General features: G+C 45.7%; 1 protein-coding gene across 1 annotated transcript in view; it reads left to right on the forward strand.

Annotated features, from left to right (window-relative positions):
• The window catches only part of LOC147437011 (uncharacterized), a 121,955-nt gene extending 102,135 nt beyond the window's left edge, over window positions 1-19,820 (forward strand). Inside the window, exons 11-12 of the mRNA XM_086486420.1 lie at window positions 19,178-19,262; window positions 19,341-19,820. Of these exons, the coding sequence (XP_086342546.1) occupies window positions 19,178-19,262; window positions 19,341-19,442 (187 nt within the window). The 3' untranslated portion in view covers window positions 19,443-19,820. The remainder of the gene's footprint in view (window positions 1-19,177; window positions 19,263-19,340) is intronic.
• The last annotated feature ends 1,581 nt before the right edge of the window (window positions 19,821-21,401 follow it).

The raw sequence follows: 21,401 nt of genomic DNA on the forward strand, positions 1-21,401 counted from the left end.
TTACAGCCTGCTGTGTTTTTCTGCAGGTTTAGGGTTTCGCACCTAAACTGCAAGGGAACACCGGAGGAGCCTCGTGAGAGCCTTGGGATGCGTGTACAAGCTTTTGGCCACCCGGCAGTGAAAAACAGCGAATTACAGCCCGCTGAATTTCTGTGACAGCTCACCAGAAAGCTTCGAGATAGCGAGGGAATCCGACCTAGACAGGTGCTTTTGACCTACAGGGGTTTTTGCGCCGTTATGTTGCCAAAATCAGGTCGAAAACCTGCGTTTTCAGCCCTCGCCAGGTTTGGACACCTTGTGAAAGCTTGTGCTAAGTGGTCGGATCGTCTACCTTAATTTGAATAAAGAAATACCGAAAGGGGCGCCAGTCTTTGGGGCCTACAGGGTGTCTGTCTCATGTGCACAGTGACATTCTAGTCGCTGGACGCAACTGTGTTCTCTTCCCTTCTTAGTGCTCTGTGTAAAGTTAACAGGTAATTGAAATAGTACCGCCCTCTACGTTGTACAGGCCGGTTATATGGTTCCATCGCCGGGATAGTCACTTTTTCTTCAAAAAGTGCAGTGTGGATTGTTGTGGGTGAAAGCAACACAGAGCTTGTCGTTATGGCAGAGAAGAGAGACCAAGTACCTGAAGAGGGATCTTCCTCACATGGCACGAAGAAAGTTCCTTCAACTCTTCAAGAAGAGGACAGGTTGTTTAGAACTAAACTGCATTGCTGCATGGACATGTTTCAACAGTTGGCTAACAACCCAAGGATGCAGGAGTTCTTACAGGCTTCGACACAGGGTTTTCAGCCTCCTACACAGGGCATGACTGAGCCATTGCAAGAAAAGGAGATTTCCAATGCGCAGAGGACTTATGAGGCTCGAGGGAAAGCCCATGTGGTTGAGCAACTAGCGGTGTCCAATGGTCCAAAGCAACTTTCTTTAGCTGGACAAGAACCGTTTGTGAATGGTCAAGGGAGTAATGAACACGCTATGCGTCAAACCCTTCCATTACCTAATACTTATCCTGGTTATTTTGGAGGTGGTTCAGTGTTTCAAGATATGGCTGGACCTTCCACAGGTTATATGCCAGGGAATGTGTTCGGGACAATGCAAACAGGCATGGGTAACCCTATGTACGCGAACATGGGTGTCCAACCAGGTTTTCAGGGTGCTACGGCCAGTTTCGAGTGCCTGGAACACAATTTGGTATGGCTGGTTTTTCGCAGCCATACGTACAAATGCAGATATGACAGAGAAAACAGTTGATGCGAGTGCTGGAATGAACACTCATGGAGCACCACTATTACAGGCACCTGTTTATGATAATGTGGCTCCTTTGAGTCAGCTTAAGGATTACAAGGAAGGTGGGCAAGGAGTGAAGTTTGAAACTTTCAGAGGAACTGAGGATCAATTGAAGGTTTGACCTTCATACAGCAGTTCGATGCAGCTTATGCTGGAGGAAACTTCACGGAATCTTCAAAGATACGCAAGGCTGCCACTTTCTTGAAAGGGAATGCGCTTCAATGGTGGACCGCATTGTTGAACCAAGGTCAAGCCCCAACAACGTGGGTCCAATTCAAACAGCTTTTTGCGCCTGCATGGTTGACAAACACTTTTGAAGTGGATGTGATGACAGAATGGCACGAGTTGAATGCTAAACAGTGTGCGAACTTGGAAGAGTACAATAAACAGTTTTGGGCCGCACTGTTGCCAGCCACCTCTTACAGGTTTGTGCCATTGTTAGAACACATTGAGAAGTACTGTTGCGGATTGCCCAAGAAAATCAGGGACTACTGCACAAAGACTACTGTCATGAATATGTTTCAGTTGATAGAGAATGCAAGAGTGGCCAGCAATCTGTTGAAGGGAGATTCCAATGGATTTAATAGCCACAAGAAAGGGTCACAGGGCAAACAGTTTTCAGCCAAGGGCAATGTTGCAGCAAAGCCTTTTGAGCCTCCCACAAAGAAGCCCTCCACTGAAGAAGGTGGTATGTCCAAGAAGCAGTCTAAGACTTCTTCGGGACGAGGACAAGGACAAAAGAGGCATTTTTCTGGCAAAACTTTTGAAGAACGGAAAGCTCTTAGGGAGGCCAAGAAATGCTACATTTGTGAACAGGAAGGACATTTTGCAAATGAATGCCCACAGAAGAAGTCACAGGATAAGGATGACAAGTCAGACCATAAAGGGAAGAAGCCAAAGCCAAGTGCAGGACTTGTTCGAGATTTGGTTGGAGACCAGCCAAACACAGATGCCACGGAGTTGTGCAGAGCTTGGGGCAAAGTTAGAGACTAGACAGTGCTGGTTTTCTTTGATCCAGGAGCCCGTGCAAATTTCATATCACCAGAATTGGCATCAAAGTTGGGCATTCGTGCAGAGGAGATGGGTATGACAGGGGAAGCAGGTTTGGCATGCCTAGGTCATTCAGAGCCCGTTACTCCCATTTTGGGGAAGCTTCGTCTGCACATTCAGAGCTATGTAGATGCGGAAGAGTTTCATATTATGCCACTTGAGGGCTGTGATGTGTTACTGGGTATCCCATGGTGTTACAGGTTACATGCTATGGCGGATACTTACAACAAAAAGATTACCCTTGTACATAGAGGAAAGACTCATGTCCTTGATGTAAAGCTTAAAGGTGAGTCTGTTCCAGTTGTTTCTGCTTCTGCTATTTCATCTGTAATAAAGAATCATCTTTCTGCGTACTTGATCTTTGCAAAAGAAGTACCTCAAGTTGTATCTAACTTGTCTACCTTAGATAAAGACAGGTCAACTTTTTTGAGTGGTTTCAGTGATTGTTTTTCGGACTCTTTGCCAGGGGAGTTACCTCCTGAGAGACCTGAGGATCATACTATAGATCTAGTGCCAGGTTCTAGTCCACCGAATAGACCACCATACAGGGTTAGTGCAGCCCAGCAGAAAGAGATTATGAGTCAGGTCAACGAGCTTTTAGAGAAGGGGCCGATTCAGCCCAGTTCATCCCCTTTCTGTTCGCCTGTACTCTTAGTGCAGAAGAAGGATGGTTCATGGCGCATGTGCATTGACTATCGCGCCTTGAATAAGAATACCATCAAGAACAGGTTCCCCATATCGAGGATAGATGACATTCTTGATCGGCTTGAGGTCATTGTTTACAAGAATAGACCTAAAGAGTGGGTATCATCAGATACGCATTAGGCCAGAAGATGTCCATAAGACTGCGTTCAGGACAACATTTGGTCTCTATGAGTTTCTTGTTATGCCATGTGGTCTCACAAATGCTCCTGCCACGTTTAATAGAATGATGGACATAATTTTTAGACCACATAGAAACTTTGTGGGTACCTTCTTTGACGACATGATTGTCTATTCGAAGTCTGAAGAGGAGCATAGGGATCACTTGACTGCAGTTTTCAATGAGTTACGTAAGAACAGGCTACTCATTAATGCGAAGAAGAGTGAATTCTTTTTGCAAGAGATTCACTTCCTTGGGCACATTGTTTCAAAGGATGGGGTACGCATGGATCCCGCTAAAGTGGAAGCAATTAGGTCATGGCCAAACTTGAAGTCCGTACATGACATTCGAAGCTTTCTAGGCTTATGTTCCTACTACAGGAGGTTCATCCGAAATTTTGCTGAGATTGCTTCTCCACTTCATGCACTACAAGGAAAAGGAGTTACTTTCAAGTGGACAGCCAAGGAAATTTTAGCGTTCAAACACTTGAAAGAGAAGCTGACTTCAGATCCGGTAATCATTTTGCCAGATCTTTCGAAACCTTTTGTGGTTCAGTGTGATGCGTGTGGCCATAGTCTTGGTGCAGTTCTAATGCAGAATGGCCGAGTAGTCGCATATGAGAGCAGAATTCTTTTGAAGACTGAAAGGAACTTGCAAGTCTATGAGAAAGAATTGCTGGCAGTAATTCATGCTCTCACTAGTTAGAAACACTATCGGCTAGGGGCTGATTTTGTTGTCCAAACGGATCATCAAACCTTGCGATATTTTCTCACACAGACGAAGCTGTCTGAGAAGCACATGCGATGGCAAACATCTTGTCAATGTTCCATTTTCAGATTGTGCATGTGCAAGGGAAAAAGAACGTGGTGGCTGATGCGTTGTCACGAAAGCCCCAAATTTCAGCAGTGTCAATTCCGTACCATTGTGAACTAGACGAAATGAAGACACAATATGTTGAAGATTTAGATTTTGCAAGGATCTATGACCTGCTTGTTGATGGGCAACATCATGAGCACTATATGCTTAAGCATGACTTTCTCATGATGCATGGAAAGTTATGCGTTACTAAACAGTTACGACCAAAAATTTTGATGGAAAGTCACGCTCCACCTTATGTTGGGCATCGTGGAATTGATGCGACAGTGAAAGGGGTTGAGGCATTCTTCTATTGGCCAGCTTTGCGTCAAGATGTTGACACATTTGTAAGATCATGCTTAGTATGCCAAAAAGTCAAATTTGACAGACAAAAGCAACCGGGATTGTTGCAGCCATTGCCAATCCCAGATAGGAAATGGAAAAGCATAGCAATGGACTTTATCTTTGATCTTCCAAGGACGCAAACAGGCAATGATGGGATTTGGACTAACATTTGTAGGTTCAGTAAGCAGGCCCATTTCATTCTTGTGAGGAAGAAGATAAAGCCAGAACACATGGTCAAGATATTCATGAGCAATATCTTTAAATATCACGGGATACCTCAGTCAATTGTCAGTGACAAGGATCCACGTATGACGAGTCTTTTCTGGAAGGCATTGTTTGAGAACAGGGGCACTACGCTAAAGTTCTCTTCTTCGTTTCATCCGCAAATTGATGGACAGTCAGACGAGGCAAATTCTACTGTTCTGGACTTGCTCAAATGTTATGTGTCAGAGCACAAGGCAACTTGGGAACACCATCTTCCATTGGTTGAATATGCTTACAATAACACTGTGCATACGTCAACAGGTAAGGCACCATTTGAGATAGTGGAAGGAGGGAAGAAAGTCCCGCCCATTTTGCAGACCAAGGACAAGATTTTTGAGGCAGACAAGTATGTGCAAGATATGGATGAAACATACAGGAAGATAAAGATTGCTCTTGAGAAGACTCAGGCTAAACAAAAGAAAGCTGTTGATCGTCATTGTCGTGAACTTGTATTCTCACTTGGTGATTGGGTGCTTTTGCGCTTTGAAAAGGCCAGGTTAAGGAAAAGGAAAGGCAAGGAACGCTTGTTTCCTAAGCTCAATATGCAATATTATGGTCCTTTTCAGATTTCAGAAAAGATCAGCAATGTAGCTTACAGATTAAAGCTACCAGAAGGCTGGAAAATACATAATGCTTTTCATGTCTGCCTTTTGAGACCCTTTGTTGGTGATGTGCCAGAGAATATGCTTGATGAGGAACAACCCGAAGTCGAAGAATTGGATGAAATCCTTGTTCCTGAATAGATATTGGCACATAAAGAAAGAAAGGTTAGAGGAAAGGTTGCAAGACGCTATTTGGTGAAGTTCAAGAACTATCCATCGTTGGATGCCAAATGGATGGAAGAGTCTGAATTGGTTGATTCACCTCAGCTATTGCAATTGTATCTTGAAGCCTTTCAGATGGAACCCACAGTGACTTGATGTAGCCTTTTCTGGAGCAAGGCAAGAGCATGGTTCATGATGCTCAAGAGAGTAGTTAAGCAATTGTATTTACTCTTTCCATACAGAATTTAGCTAGAGAAGTTTGTGCTTGAGAGTACACTAGAAGGCCTCTATGCTTGATATATGTGTCGTAGCCACGTTGGTGGGATTGTTTAATCGTCCAACGCTACATTTTCGGAAGCATGCATATCTTGGATTCCCATCATAGAATATATGTGATATCAGGAGATACCGCATGTATTATTGGCATGCAAGCGAGGTCGCTTGCAATATTTCAAGGATGGGGTGTGTCACCAAGAGGTGTATTTTTCCTGTTGCCTTCCGTAAATAAGTACTAGATATTTTTATTTATTTTATTTTTACTTGTTTTCCCCGGAACCCTTGAAAAGGTGCAAGTGGACATTGCATGGCCAGTATGAAACGGCTACGGCCGAATAGGTTTCTCACAGCGGGAGTCTGGGTCGATCAGTCTGGGACTGGTTGGGCCAGTTAGCACTGAATTCTGATGAGTATGGAAGCCTGTGCGCGCCAAATGAAGTCTGGGCCACTCGGAAAGTCACTTATAACTTTATAAGTCAGTGGGAACTAGAGAATTAACTCAAAAGGGGCAAACTGGACACATGGCGGCTTCTGGTGCAGTTTTCCACTTCCATCAGCAAGAGGGGGCGCCCAATTTGAGAGAGGAGGCTGATTTGACTCATAAGTGAGCTACAGTGTGTGTGTGAGTAGTGGGTGCAGGTCTACAGCTTTAATGGAAAGCTTGCCTTCTCCTCTGTCTCATGTAGCACGATGACTTGCTCTCGTGCATCTCTCTCTCTCCTTTGGCACATATGGTAATGCCCCACTAGTTGGGCTACTCAGATGAACATGTACAGTTCTAGGGGTTTATGCGCGTTTGCCAAGGCAAGAGCCTTTTGAACAGGAACCGGATTAGCTAATTGCTAATCCCCCACAGGTACGCACAGTTCCATTGCGAAAGATTGCGAGTTCGGAGAGTTTTCTCGTGTGAAAACTCGTCCAATTCACAGGGGAACTGTCCCATTGCGTGTGGGAGCCCTTGGGACACGCGTAGGCGTGTTCGCTCCGCTAAAAACGATCCGAAACAGCAAATTACAGCCTGCTGTGTTTTTCTGCAGGTTTAGGGTTTCGCACCTAAACTGCAAGGGAACATCGGAGGAGCCTCGTGAGAGCCTTGGGATGCGTGTACAAGCTTTTGGCCACCCGGCAGTGAAAAACAGCGAATTACAGCCCGCTGAATTTCTGTGACAGCTCACCAGAATGCTTCCAGATAGCGAGGGAATCCGTCCTAGACAGGTGCTTTTGACCTACAGGGGTTTTTGCGCCATTATGTTGCCAAAATCAGGTCGAAAACCTGCGTTTTCAGCCCTCGCCAGGTTTGGACAGCTTTGTGAAAGCTTGTGCTAAGTGGTCGGATCGTCTACCTTAATTTGAATAAAGAAATGCCGAAAGGGGCGCCAGTCTTTGGGGCCTACAGGGTGTCGGTCTCGTGTGCACAGTGACATTCTAGTCGCTGGACGCAACTGTGTTCTCTTCCCTTCTCAGTGCTCTGTGTAAAGTTAACAGGTAATTGAAATAGTACCGCCCTCTACGTTGTACAGGCCGGTTATACCCCTCCCCAGAAAAGCGGAACAGGAACGAGGGCTGGAACGGTAAGCTTTAAATATGCTTAAATTAGGTTGGATTTAACCTATATGTTAGTAGAGAGTCATATACGCCCATTAGTCCAAGTAGAATCCGATTTAGGCATGCTTTGCAATGATTCTTCAGTCTTATGGCTTACATGCGATTGCGCACTACACGCAATACATGAATTGGGATCATCCTTTACAAAAGCATCTTGATTCTTCATGGAAAGAACATTAACTCAAAGTTGAATAGAGTCTAGACTCCACACAAAATCTTGGAGCAAAAAGATGATAGATCATAGATTATAAAGATGGCTTACAAGGCCACCCAAGGCGCTACAAAAAGACATGTAGAGGCTAGAGTGCTATATAACAACTGTGAGAGTCACTAGGTGACATGTGAAGACTCAATCACTAATATGGTATTGCAATACAAAAAGGGGGCAAAGCCGGCGGCCACAAAGGAAACAAATATAAAAAACCAATGAGTAATGAGTCATGAGTCATGACTCATGCCTCATGTTCACCTTTGGGTAGGGGCAGAAGAGCATCCCACCTCCCAATCTATAGTGGAGTCTTGGACATCGTGAATATCATCCCAACCCTCCTGCATAGGTTCATCTTCATGCGTTGATCCTTTTGCCTCTTCAAGCACCTTTGCCTCTGCCTTCATCTCCCACTATAGAAAAGGATCTGTCACTTTGGATGCTGACTTGAAAAGCATTCTTAAGTGTGCACTGACAAAAACAAGGTCATTTGCTTTCTCCACTCCAAGTCGGTTTCTCTTTCTAGATGCAATGTGGCTATATACACTCCACAATTGCTTCAAGTAAGAGGAGCTAACCGCGTGGCTGAGAATACGGACGGCAAGCCAGTGAAGATCGGGACCATCTGAACCATTTTCTTGCCACCACAAGATGGAGGAAATCTTGGTGCGATCAATTTGGTCATCGGCTCTCCCAAACGACCCTCGCATATCCCTATAACAAGGTGTATCGTACGTACGTACGGATGACATCCGTACGGCACGTCTGTACAGTACGGATCCGTACCGTATGGATTGCATCCGTACGGTGCAGTTTTTTTTAATAAAAAAAAAAATGGCAGCGTATAAGGCGTCCGATGGTACGATAGGGTAGCGTTTTAGTTTTTGGGCAAAACTCTTTGTATTCACTACAGAGAGTTGTGCGTTTCTGTAAAAGTTGCAGAGCAGGTGCAGAGAAGGTCTGTGAGCGCCTTTCTTGCGAAGAAAACACCATGCCTCGCGAAGCCAACCCCCTCTGGAACATTCACACTAATGTCATCGAGATTGTGAAGACTCCATGGCAATCCGGATCAGGTACACGACGTTGGCAATGCAAGTATTGTGGGATGCAGAAGACCAGCACGGTCACTCATGTCATCAGGCACTTGATGAGAATAGGATGTACAGCCAATTGTGGAGCATGCAAGAAGGCCTCCTGTTGTAAAAGATCAGCTGATTGCAGAAAAATTTCCAGCAATGGCAGGAGGAAACAAAGGTAGGGGAAAACAATCTACGCAAGACGCTTTTCATGATGCCCTTCTCGAAGACCTTGGGGACACGGACACTCAAGATCAAACGGTGGGAAGTAGTGAACGTAGTGCACAGGCTCAGTCTAACAGGAAGAGGGCTCGTGTCATGCAAGATGTTGAGGATGTGTTTTCTGAGGATATTAATGATACGGAGGATGTCACAGGGCCTCGGTAGACCAGCTTGCCCTCGCGTGTGCATACTCAATCTTGGATCAAGGAGCGACAAAAGGTGGCAGAGATGGAGATTGCTCGCACTCTTATTGAGTGCAACATCTCCTTCAATGTATTGAGGACTGACCAATGGAAAAGGATGGTGAAGGCTATTGCTCAGGTTGGTCCCACCGATATCATGGACTGGCTTAGAGTACAAGAAAATGCGCACGACAATGCTTGATGAGCAAAAGGCTTTGATTGATAGGGCTTTGGTTCCAGTGAAGGCAGGATGGAAACAATTTGGGTGCACAATCATTTCAGATGGTTGGAGTGACATATGTCGACGACACATCATCAACATTCTTGTGTCATCTTGCCTTGGCACTTATTTTTTGCGAGCCGTGGATGCAGGGAAGGCAGGGGAACATATCACAGGTCAGTTCATTTACACGCACATTCGGCAGGCCATTAAAGACGTTTTCGCAGAGAATGTGGTATAGGTTGTCACTGATAATGCATCAAATTGCAAAGCAATGGGTGACTTGATTTCAACAGAGTTTCAATCTTTAGTTTGGACCTGTGCTGCACATTGCCTTGATTTACTCATGGAGGGGATAGGGAAACTCCCTTGGGTGCTGCCTATTGTGTCTGATGCAACAAAGATCAGCACTTTCTTCCGCAAGAAGCACCAGCACTTGCCATCTTCAGGAGCCAAAGCCAGTTGGATATGGTACGGCCTTCAAAAACCAGGTTTGCCTATATGTATTTGGTGCTCCATAGGCTCTTCAAGCTGAGGGATTCCCTGATGCAAACAGTGGTGGATCTCAAATGGAGAGACATGCACAATTCCCAACAGGAGAACACTAAGTACATCCAGAGGCGTGTTCTTGATGAGAGCTTTTGGACAGAGGTGCAGTCTCTCACAATGGCTTTGCAGCCTGTTCACGTGTTGTTCCGTGTCACGGATATGGAGGGGTCCACACTGGGGCTGGTTTACCATCTGTTCTTGCAGATGAAGAGCCACATTGCAGAGTGTCCTTCTTTGTCTCAGCAACGGTATGTTTCCTCGATTGCATCATTGACAATTGTTGGCAATTGTTTTTTTTTGGTAGCTCGGAGCTGCTACACTGAGATGCTTCTTTTTTGATGGCTGTGTGCAGACGAGATGACATACTGGCTATTGTGGAGAGTCGGTGGACGTTCATGAGCCGTCCTATACATGGAATGGCTGCATGTCTCCATCCTCTCTACAAAAAGCCAGAACTATTCCATGATAGAGATTTGCTTGCACTACGCGATTCATACATCTCGTTGAGGTATGACGAGGACACACAACTGGAGATTGATGCTGAGATGACGAGCTTTATCAACAACTTAGGCCCTTCCTTTGTGCGGCCAGTGGCACTGAGACAGGAGGCCACCAAGTTTCCTTTGACTTGGTGGCAGAGCTATGGGAGACAGGGTCTTCCAAAGCTTACAGATTTTGCATTACGCCTACTTTCGCAGGTAAATACTAAACCTAAACCATCGCCACTTTTGCAGGTAAATACTAAACCCTAAATCATTGTAATTTCCCAATTGAAGGATTGCTCTGCGGGTGCTTGTGAGCGCAACTAAAGTGCCCACTCATTGATCCACACCAAAATACGCAATAGGCTAAGCACTGCACAACTAGAGAGGTTGCTTTACTGTAGAGCCAACATGAAGCTTGTGCGAGCCTACCATGCTTTGGGGACACCAAAGCAGGTAATATCAAATATGTGGTTTTGTTAACTCATCGATTTTACTCTATGATGATATGATCGAACTCTTTGTAACGTACGTTCGGTTTTTTCTATGAGCAGGTAGATCCCACACAGGTTAAGATGGTGCGTGATCCCACTATAGAGAACATTGAGCAGCAGACGAGAGATGAGCAGGAGGAGATTCTTCGACTACTTCATAGAGAGTTGAAGAGTGTGGATCGGCGTGTGACCAGATCGCGAGCACGGGCATACAACATTCCACTCCTAGAGCCTCCCAGCTATAAATTGAGCGCCACTTCTTCTTGCATGAGGAAAGTGCACAGAAATGTGCCACTTGGCGCATTTACAAGCTATTTCCCGTTTCAGGGTTGCCGCCTAAAAATCTCCTGACCAGTTGTCCGGTTGACTTCACTGCAGAGTAATCAAATGTTCCCCTTGTCATTCCGGAGGTAATGACGCGAACACATTTTCAGGTCCCAAAATAGCAGTTCCCTAAATTTTAGGAGATGCTGCCATTGTATCTTTCTAGGTCATCTGACCCCCTTTGTACACTGCAGCCACTCCCAAAATTGAAATGTAGCCTCTGTAGCAAAGGATTCCACTTTGGCTAGTCAATGAACCCACTTTGGCTAACCATAGTCCTTGTCCAACCTTAGTGCTCTCTTGCCCTCAGGCCTGGACTCCTCTGAACAGTTCCACACTAGCTATGCAATGCAGGGCAGTTAGATTTCCCGAGGGGTGTTTCCAAAAAGTGAAAGTAAATAAATAATAAGAAAGAAATCAACAAAAAGGATAGATAGCAGTCACACGCTGGTGACACGGTGTGGAGCTTGAAGCCTTGAAGCTTGAGGGCTTGACTCTTGAGCCTTGAGGCTTAAAGCCTTGAGGCCCAAGAGAGAGGGAGAGAGACGAGAATGAATGAATGAAGGCTTGAGCCTTGCCCAAGGGATGCGGAAAGAGTCGAAAACGTTCAAAACGCTGCCTCTGAACGGCTTTCAAAAAAACAACGGTCATATTTTTGAATTCAAATTGATCGTTCCAAACCCCAGCCCGTTCCGCGTTCCGACCTCCCGTTCCGTCAGACGTTCCGGTTACATCCCCGAGCGGAACGCCGTTCCGTTCCGGTATCCGTTTCGAGTGTTTTGACTCATGTGGGAACGCGTTCCGGGAACGGCAGGGGCCCGTTCCACGGCCGTTCCCTGTCACTCTGGTTGGGAAGGCAGGCAGCAGGCAGAGAACACGAGGGAGGGAATGGAGGACAAGGAAGGAGCCAGCGAGAGGAAGAGGGGGGGCTTGGGGGGGGGGCGATGGTGTCTCTATAAGCAAGCGGATAGTGAGGAGGGTGGCAGAAAGGGGGCTGAGGCAGCACATACATTGGGAGGGTAGGCAGTAGGCAGAGAGCACGGGGGAGGGAACGGAGGACTGCATTGGAGCTAGCAGGGGTGGGAGGGGAGGAGGAGGGGCTCAATACCAGCAAGTGCTTTTTCACATGTGGAGTGTGGTTGTGGTTTGACCTAGTATTTCTTCAGATTTCTGGGAGTTTTAATCTTTAAGCGCAAATCCTGATGCTGATATGGAAAGGTCAACTATTAGTTTATTGCCTTTTTCAAGCGAGAAAAATGTTGCTGATGCTGACTTCGTTCTTTGTGAGAAAAGGTTTGGACTCTAATATGGTGCATGCATTGTGTGACATCATGAGTGTAGCAAGGCTATAGTGTCACTGACACAAGATGGGCAATTAGTTACAGTTGGTGTGGAGTTCACATTGAACGGACTCTTGCCTGGACAGTGACACGTGGCAGTGATACGGGTGGTGGTCTAGTGGACACCGTGGCCAGATCACCACCACTGCAGTTTGGAGATAGGCTTAGCTAGATTGGGATATTTTGCTAGCCGTTGGTGGCTCTTTATGATATACAGATGTGTGGTTGGTTCTAGTGTGGCACACCATATCATCATCCACTTTCTATGGTTTGGTGTCTTGAGTCTTGAGTCTCGAGTCTAGCACCACACATCTGCACCCTCCCTGCACATTGGAGCCTCGACACCCTTGTACCTGTGAGTCATGGGCTTGGACCTGAGTGTGCTGCCAGCGAGAGTCTGTATGGTTCTATGAGTTTTTGTGTTCACGTGAGTTTTGAGTTTGCTATTGTGCTTTTGAGTTGTGGTTCCATTGCTGTGTGATGTTTTCTTTCTGTTGGAGTGAGGTTTCACGCATATTGCACTAAGGAGCACCCACGGTAGAGAGCATGACACACTTTTTCTGCTACAAGTGCTCTCATTCACTGAGCCTACATGTTGAGGAGCTAGCTGGTTCAGCTCCTCACCTGGTCTAGTCTGTTGGGTGGTCCAGTTCGGTCTAGACCAGCTTCGCCCTAGTCCACCTTGGTCTAGTCCATCTCCGCCTCGTCCAGCTTGGTCTAGTTGATCTAGTCTCTCGCGCCCGATCTAGCAAGAGTGGTCTAGCCGAGTCTAGCCTAGTGTAGTTGGGTCTGGACTAGTGGGTCTAAACCATCCAGCGAGTTCAAGGGTCTCCATGCCCAAAGCTTGGGTGGGTTGTTGCTATTGCATGACACACACAAGGCAGTCTAAAGATCGACAAAGCCCACTACTGAGCCCTGTGAAGTACTACCACAAAAACCGTCAACCTTTCGTGCCAAGTAGAAGTCCACCAGCCCCGTTACCCCTACCCTTCCGTGCATCTACCTCCACTCCTCAACGAGCTCTTCACCTCTTAGGTCACCTTCCCCCGGTACAGTTCTCTCCCACTGTGTTACAACAAGCTCTTAAGCAACAGGCTCCTGAGCAGGCAACCATGGAGGAGCACGAAGTATTCTCGCTAAGGTGAACATAAAGTTTCCGACTTTCAAAGGACTCTCCACAAAGGACCATGCTAGGATATTTGTATCCCTCTGCAGGGGTCACGGCCTCAATAGAGAAGACGCCTACCTAGTGCTCTTTCCGTCAACTTTGGATGGCTTAGCAGATAAATGGTACAGTCAGTTTGTTGAGAACCACTCTACTACTTGGGCGACACTAAGGCTGCAGTTCTGTTCAGACGAGGTAACTTCCAAGAGAAGGTTCTGGATGAGTTGGCAAACTTAGTGCTCCAGCCAAATGAGACTTTCGCAGAACTCATGACAAGAACAAAGTCTCTGGTTGCCAAGGTTCCCCAGCAACCAGGAGAATTCATGGTCAAGAAGTGGGTGGAGAAGGCTTTTCCCGAGACTTCTTAGCAAAAACTTCGTGAGAGTCTTCGACCTGAAGCCATTCTGAAGGAGTTTGTCGCTTCTCCTACTACGATAGGAGAAGCAAGAAAGCTATTCAACCAATTAGAGACTGCCTCAGTCATAGTTACCCAGGACGGGAAATTGGATTGGGGAACAGGGAATGGGGAACGGCAACGAGCATGAAATGCTGTTCCCTGTTACGAATACTTGCGTCTGAAACACGGAACGGGGATTTGGAACGGGAACGGGGAATGAAGACCTGAAAATGGCCATTCCCTATAACTATGGCCTCACTACTCTTGGAAAGTCTATCTGACCCCTTGACCTCTTTACGCAGGGAACTAGAAGCACTAAAGTTACAACGAGCTCTTCAAGAGGAGAGATCCTTCTCTCTTGGACAGGAGAAGCCTCCACATCATGAGGCTTTGGACAAGATCAAGCGGGAGCTAGAAGAGCTCAGGGCTCAGCAGGAGTGTAAGGCTGTGGTCTGGTGTAGCTCATGTTTCTCTCCAGGGCACCCTCCACATGAATGCCCCCTTCGGGCTTATTGCCACTTCTGTGAAAATTCTGGACATGAGGACAAGGATTGCTACTACTAAAGGGATTGCGGAAAATACAACAAAGTCTTCCTCCTACTCTTCAACAAGGGTTGGCACCTGTAGCCAACATAGTTTCCCCCTATGGCCATCCAAACTACACGCCTTGCTGAATACACCCCCCATGCAAGGTATGCAGAGCAATTTTCCATCTCAGAACTTTTATCATGCTAATACTCCCTCAGCCACTCAGAGCTTCTACACCTGAGCCTCCACCTCCATGTAGGAAGAGCAAAGACCGCCTCATCGTCCGACTCGCCCATCCAATCGACCCTTTTTGTGCTACAAATGCAGGGAATATAGTCTCTCTCTCTCTCTCTCTCTCTCTCTCTCTCTCTCCTAGTCCTCTCTCCCTTGCCCCTACCCACTAAAGTTAGCCGGAGCGTGGAACGGGAACGGCGACAGGCTTTTCCGCGGAACGGAGAACGGCAAGGGGTTCGGAACGGGAACGGCGCGGAACAGAAGGCATAAAAAACGCCCAAATAATGCAATTTTTAGCGTTGTGTGTTTGAATACAAGTAGTATTAGAGTCCTCTTAACTCTAATACTCACAAAAAACACGATTTGAAGACTATTCAACCTTATTATGACTTGATTGCGTCGTGTGATGATGCGTGGCGCCGCGGTCAACCGTCATAGTACATACTGAGCAGACACAATACTCATACATAGTAGCTCATGCAATTACAGATTAAAGCTCTCAAATAATTGCAAGCGTAGAAGTTAAGAGATAAGACTTGAAAGTTGAGCCATAACATTGAGCAAAATTTAGTTTTTGCTTAATTTTGGCTAACAAGACTTGCCAAGGCTCTTTAAAAAAAACCAAAAGACAAGATCATTCGACTTCTCTACTTCCTCTTCTTGGAAGCAATGTGATTAAAGGTACTCCACAATTTCTCCAAGCATGAGGTACTAAATGATTGGATGAGAATACGGATCGCCAGTCTCTAAAGCTCAGGGCCATCATAGCCATAGTCCTCCTACCATAGCACTGAACCTATCTGCTTGCGATCAATTTGAGCATCTGGACTGCCAAATGACCCTCGCATCTCTCTGTACCGTGTCAACTGATCCCTGACAATGCTTTGCCCATCTTTGTCTAGAACCATCTTGTTTAAGATCTTTGTAAATTGATTGATGACTTCTTTATCTGCCTCTTGCCCTGCACCTTGAAACTCTGAACCCACCATACATGTTGTCCCGTGTAAAGGAGAGGTATACGAATTCCACCTTGGGTTGCAAAGCGCATGGATCTCTGCATATCGCTCTGCATCCGGCTCAAGTTGTGCAAGTTGCTCGATCATGCGGTCCATTGCCTCATAAACCTTGCCAATGCAAGGGTCCATGCCATCCACAACCCGAAGCAAATGAATCACTGTTTTTACAAGTGCATCTAGACTCTTGAGCTCCTTCAAGAACTCAAGATCCTCTGCCTTCTCCTTGCACACTATCCTTGCAACAGTCTTTGCATAGGGGGAGGTGGTGAACTCATCACTGATGAACACCTGTCGGATCGCATTTTTCCATGAGGAGAAAGCTGAATGCGAAGCGGGTGTCTGAATACTTGAGGAGCACTTTGCCGCTCGACCTCTTGAGGTACTTGCACTGAATGAAATTGTGATTGTTGATGAAATTCACAATCTTCACTACATCTGCAATGACTGGTGCGATCCATTCTAGCTTGCTGATGTCTTTTAAAAGGTTGTTCAAGCATTGTGCCATGCAAAAGCACACTGTGACATGTGGATAGTGGCCCTCTACAATAGCTGTTATTGCCCTGTTTGACGCCTCTCCATCTGTGACAAAAGCCATGACATGTTACTCTCCGATCGTCTCTATGGTTGTTGTCCACTCTACGGCGAGGACATTGGCGGACTTGCAACTCTTGGTGACATCATGAGAGTGCACAAAGTACATCTCTCCACTCGAGTATGCGACGAGGCCATGAATGTATCTCTTCTTCGTATCGCTCCACCGGTCGGCAATGAGAGAAACACCATGTTTTTCCCCAAGTCATTGAATATTGAGCGTTGCTTGCTCCACGACAGCCTTCTCTCGATCGAGGAAAGTTGTTCGGAGAGCTTTTGAAGATGGCGGGCCGCGGAACATAGCCTATGCTATACTCTCCTATCCGTTGCACCATAGTTGTCCAATACTCCGACCTATTTTGATCACACATGGAAGAGGTTAGTATCATTATTCCTAGTTTAAACTTTTGGGATATGGTCGTGATAAAAGAATCTGGCAACAGCGGCATCCACCTTTTCCTTCTTCTTTGGGTCCCAAGAGGTGGCAAGGGTCCTTTGGCGACAAATTGGACCGGATGAAGACCCACCGCCACTGGCTCTGGGTAGAGTGGAAGAAGGTAAAATGAGGGTCTAGCTTTGCATGTGGGCTTGGATTTATGGTTGAATTGCCAATCCTTTTCCTCAAGCTCCTTCCTCTTCTCTGCGCTTACATTGGTGCAAAATCTTACGTCATGTCCCGGCACTCGAAGAAAGTGTGCCCTGACTTTGTCAGGGCCCCCTTTCCGATGGTAAGAGCATAGCTTGCATGCCTATGCACGAGCACCTCCCGCCGCCATCAAGGTGCCCTCCGATGTCCCTTCATCTCACCACGACCATTCCTTCGACCTTCGAGTGTTGCCCGCATGGACGGAGGGGTTTGTACGAGAAGAAGAGGCCATGGATATGCGTGAAAGAGAGAGGGCTTGACTCCTTGAGAGCTCAGTAGAGAGGTTGAGAGAGAGGCTTCACTCCTTGATAGCAAGGGAGAGAGAGCTTGAGAGCTTGAGGGTAGACCGTAGAGCTTGAGAGCAAGGGGGAGAGAGAGCCTTGTGTTAATTGTGAAGCCAATGGGGTGAGAGGGGGGGGGGGCGCATTTTAGAAGGAGGAGCTCCCCTCAAATTTTTAAAATGCTACCCGTTTATGACTGTTGGCCGGAAAACTGGCCATTGAACGGCATTCGACCGTCCGACCAGCCTCCATTCATTCCGACAGTTCCACCATTCCGGTATCAAGCTGGCATCCGGAACACCCAAATGTTCCAAGCCGTTCTTGCCAACCAGGCACTGTCGAAATGCCGTTCCGGTGTTCCAGGCGGGCAAGAACGCGTTCCCCGGTAACTCTGTACCCACCCCCTTGCCCCTATCCTCTTTACCTCGTCCCTACCCACCCCCTCTCCATCCCTCGCCCCTACCCACCCCCCTCTCTCCCTCTCGCCGCTACCCACCCCCTCTCCATCCCTCGTCCCTACCCCCCCCCCCCCCCGCCTCTCTCTCTCTCTCTCTCTCTCTCGCCCTTACCCACCCCTAGCCCACCCCCTAGCCCCCTTTTTCCTTTTTACATCCTTTAGGAATTTCTCCTCTGTGCAAACCACTCTTGGCTTGGGCCTTCTTCAGTTTTCTGCTTTTTGTAAAGTCTATCTCATTATGGCAGGGCTGCCCATACTTCTGCCAACATCTATATCTTATCCTCGGTCCCTTCCTTCTCGGAACTCAATATCTTCTCCCCACAGCAACTTCTTCAGTCGGGTTGGGCTGCAATTTTTCCTGCTAGGTTAATGATCTGATGGCTTGCCACACACATTTCCTCTTATTTTTCTACAGTTTCAGTGTTCTCTCTAGTTTCAGTGATTGCTCTCACCGAGACAGTGAGTGGTCTTGTGGCGGGCAACCTGTAACAAGGCTACAATGTCACTGGCACAAGATGGGCAGTTAGTTACAGTTGGTGTGGAGTTCACACTGGACGGACTCTCGCCTGGGCAGTGAGTGACACGTGGCAATAATACAGGTGGTGGTCTAGTGAACACGGTGGCCAGATCACCACCACCGCAGTTTGGAGGTAGGCTTAGCTGGATTGGGATATTTTGCTAGCCGTTGGTGGCTCTTTATGATATACATATGTGTGGTTGGTTCTAGTGTGGCACACCATATCATCATCCACTTTCTATGGTCTAGCGTCTTGAGTCTTGAGTGGAGTCCCTGCACATTGGAGCCTCTACACCTCCATTGTACATGTGAGTCGTGGGCTTGGAGCTGAGTGTGCTGCCAGCCAGAGTCTGTATTGTTCTATGAGTTGTCGAGTTTCAATGAGTTCTGAGTCTGCTATTGTGCTTTTGAGTTGTTGTTCCTTTGCTGTGTGATGTTTTCTTTCTGTTGGAGTGAGGTTTCACGCATATTGCACTGAGGAGCACCCACTGTAGAGAGAACGACACACTTTTCCTGCTACAATGAGCAACATCCTCCATGGGCCACTCCAGTCCATCAGTGAGATCCTTGCTAGGTCTAGCCTCATTATTTATCAGTTTTGTCCAAAATTATACGCCCCTTAAGGAGAGTAAGATTGGGCTGGCTCTTAAATACTTACACCATAAATGATGGGTACCTTCTGGTATGCTGGGAAACCTTGTGCCAACCTCATTCAGTCAGATTTATATAAGGTGCAGCCTATCTTTTGTTGTATGAAAAATGGCATTTTGTCATTGGAGTATGTCCCTCATGATATCCTGCTCACCATTCTTCCTTTCAATCCCATTTACAGTGTGTAGTATTCTATCTTGGCATCTTTGTACATGTATTTGGGAGTAAAAGTAGATGTGAGTATTGGCGTCATGCTTTGAGGAGTGACACTTGCTGACCTTCGCAGGTATGATGAGTTCCAGACTAGTCGCCTACCAGAAACACGGCGGCCTAAGATTAACAGTCTTTATGATGTCTTTAGTGCTATAGCAGTAAGTATGCTTTTGCTGTACCTTGTTATGACGTTAGAACTTCCTTGGCTAATTTGGGCTATCTTTTTTTCAACTCAGGGGGATGAATTTGAGCATGTGAAGACCATGGTTGCTTGCCAACAGTTGGACACCGTAATTGTCAGTCCTCACAAGACGAAGATCACAGGTAATACTCGGTGATGTTGAAGGTAAATGGCCCTGATGGTGTTAGAGAAAATTGCACCTGCAAACCTGCTCATGAAGCTTGTGTACATGTATCATATTAATATTTTTACTGCACACTATCGTAGTATGTAGTTAATCCATGACCCCTTTCGTAATTCAGGGGTGCTTGGGGTTTTATAAGATCACTTGATTCTTTTGCCATGTTGATTGATAGCATAACCATGAAGACAAATTGCAGTACCTTAAAACAGCAGCCTTAGTTTAAGCAATTCACTTGTAAAGAAGATTAAGTATTGCTGGTTATGGAATTCTAATACTTTACAGCTAAGCTTTGTATTATCACATGAAAAAAGCAAAGATCAAAACATGCAAGAGTCAGCTTGAAAGGTTGAATTCATGAATGTTGAACTGCATGTGTGAGGCAATTGCTATCACAAGTAGGAGGGCATTCTTAACACTCTTCTCTTGGAAATGTATAAGTGAGTGGAGGCAGCGGTTGGTACTATCACGGCTAGGCAGGCATTCTATATGAATCATACTCTTTTCAAAGAAAATACACCATATGATATATATATATATATATATATATATATATATATATATATATATATTATGTTTGTAGAAACTTTATTTGGAAATGTCCAGTCAAGAATCTCAATGAGTGGACTCTTTCACAGCTCCCTTTCCTTTACAAGCCATTAGGCAAGGATGTCTAATTTCCCCACTGCTCTTTGTTGTGTCCGATGGTTCTTATTCGATACAGGAGTAAAGGGTTAATAAAAGGACGAACATCCTGGTTGGAAAAATGCTTTTCTTGTATGTGTTTAATGACACCCATTATCTAGTTTGTTCTCCTCTAAGGAAGTTTCTTGTGTTACTTAAGCTTAATCTTACATTATGGGAACGTAGGTCTCAATTCATTTCGATCCCCTCTACAAAATTGTCAAATACATGGAGGGTGTAGAACTTGAGTATGTTATACCCTTTGAAATATTGGGGATTCTTTTGGGATTTTGAATTTCTATGGCTTTGTTTTGAGGGAATTGGAAATTCACTAAATTTTGAAGGCCAGTTTGGATAGTTTGAAATGATCCATTGCTACACCCCATTCAAGAATTCTGGAACCTTTTTAATCAAGTAGGCTCCATGTCTTTTTCCATACATTCCTCTACACCATTCACAAGAAAGAAACTTTAGTTGTAACGGTCCACCATTTGGCTGACTTGTACAATTTTTGTTGTAATTTTTGGCATAGGATATACTTTCTTTTCCTTCTTGCATAGCCAAAGGAGTCTTCCTTGCATGCTTTCATTAGTTGTCTGCATAACCTGGCTTTTTTAGTGGATCCATCTTAATTCTAACAGTTTTTGTGATAGTTTGATGTTCATGGATCTATTTGCTATGACATAACCCAAACTTGCATCATAGGTTTTAGCAGTTATCCTTTACTACATAACCAACAGATGCTCATTCCTCACGAAAATGCATAAGTTCCTTGACAACGCCAATCAAGGGACACTTATTGTTGTCATGGTTTGGGAAAAACGCACGAGTTCCTTGCTAAATGCATAGCATTTGTCTTATGATATGACGCACTTGCTTGTGACCATAATTTCCACGTCTTAGAACCCATCAAAATTTGAGCTCTTATCTTTGTCTCCATGCACTTCACCTTCCAAAGGTTAATGTTTTTCATATTAGTTTTATTGGAGATGTTAAAAAAAAAAAAGATGTGGGTTATATCTTTGGGTGATGAGATTTTGAGAAAACTATCTTAAAGATATGAAGCATATCTAAACTTGAGTGATGGAAATTTAGATGTTTGAGAGAGAGCATCTAAATTATTGCAAACTTTGAGGATGTGGGTGTGATTCCACTTCCATCTTTGGGTGTGTGGGTGTAACTTATCACAATCAATAATCAAGTGTTTGCCACCCCAATAATGGATGCACTCCAATGACTTTCTAGCTTTGA

The sequence above is a fragment of the Adiantum capillus-veneris genome, chromosome 17 (assembly GCF_014529385.1).
Source record: "Adiantum capillus-veneris isolate H3 chromosome 17, ASM1452938v2, whole genome shotgun sequence".
Classification (NCBI taxonomy): Eukaryota; Viridiplantae; Streptophyta; class Polypodiopsida; order Polypodiales; family Pteridaceae; genus Adiantum; species Adiantum capillus-veneris.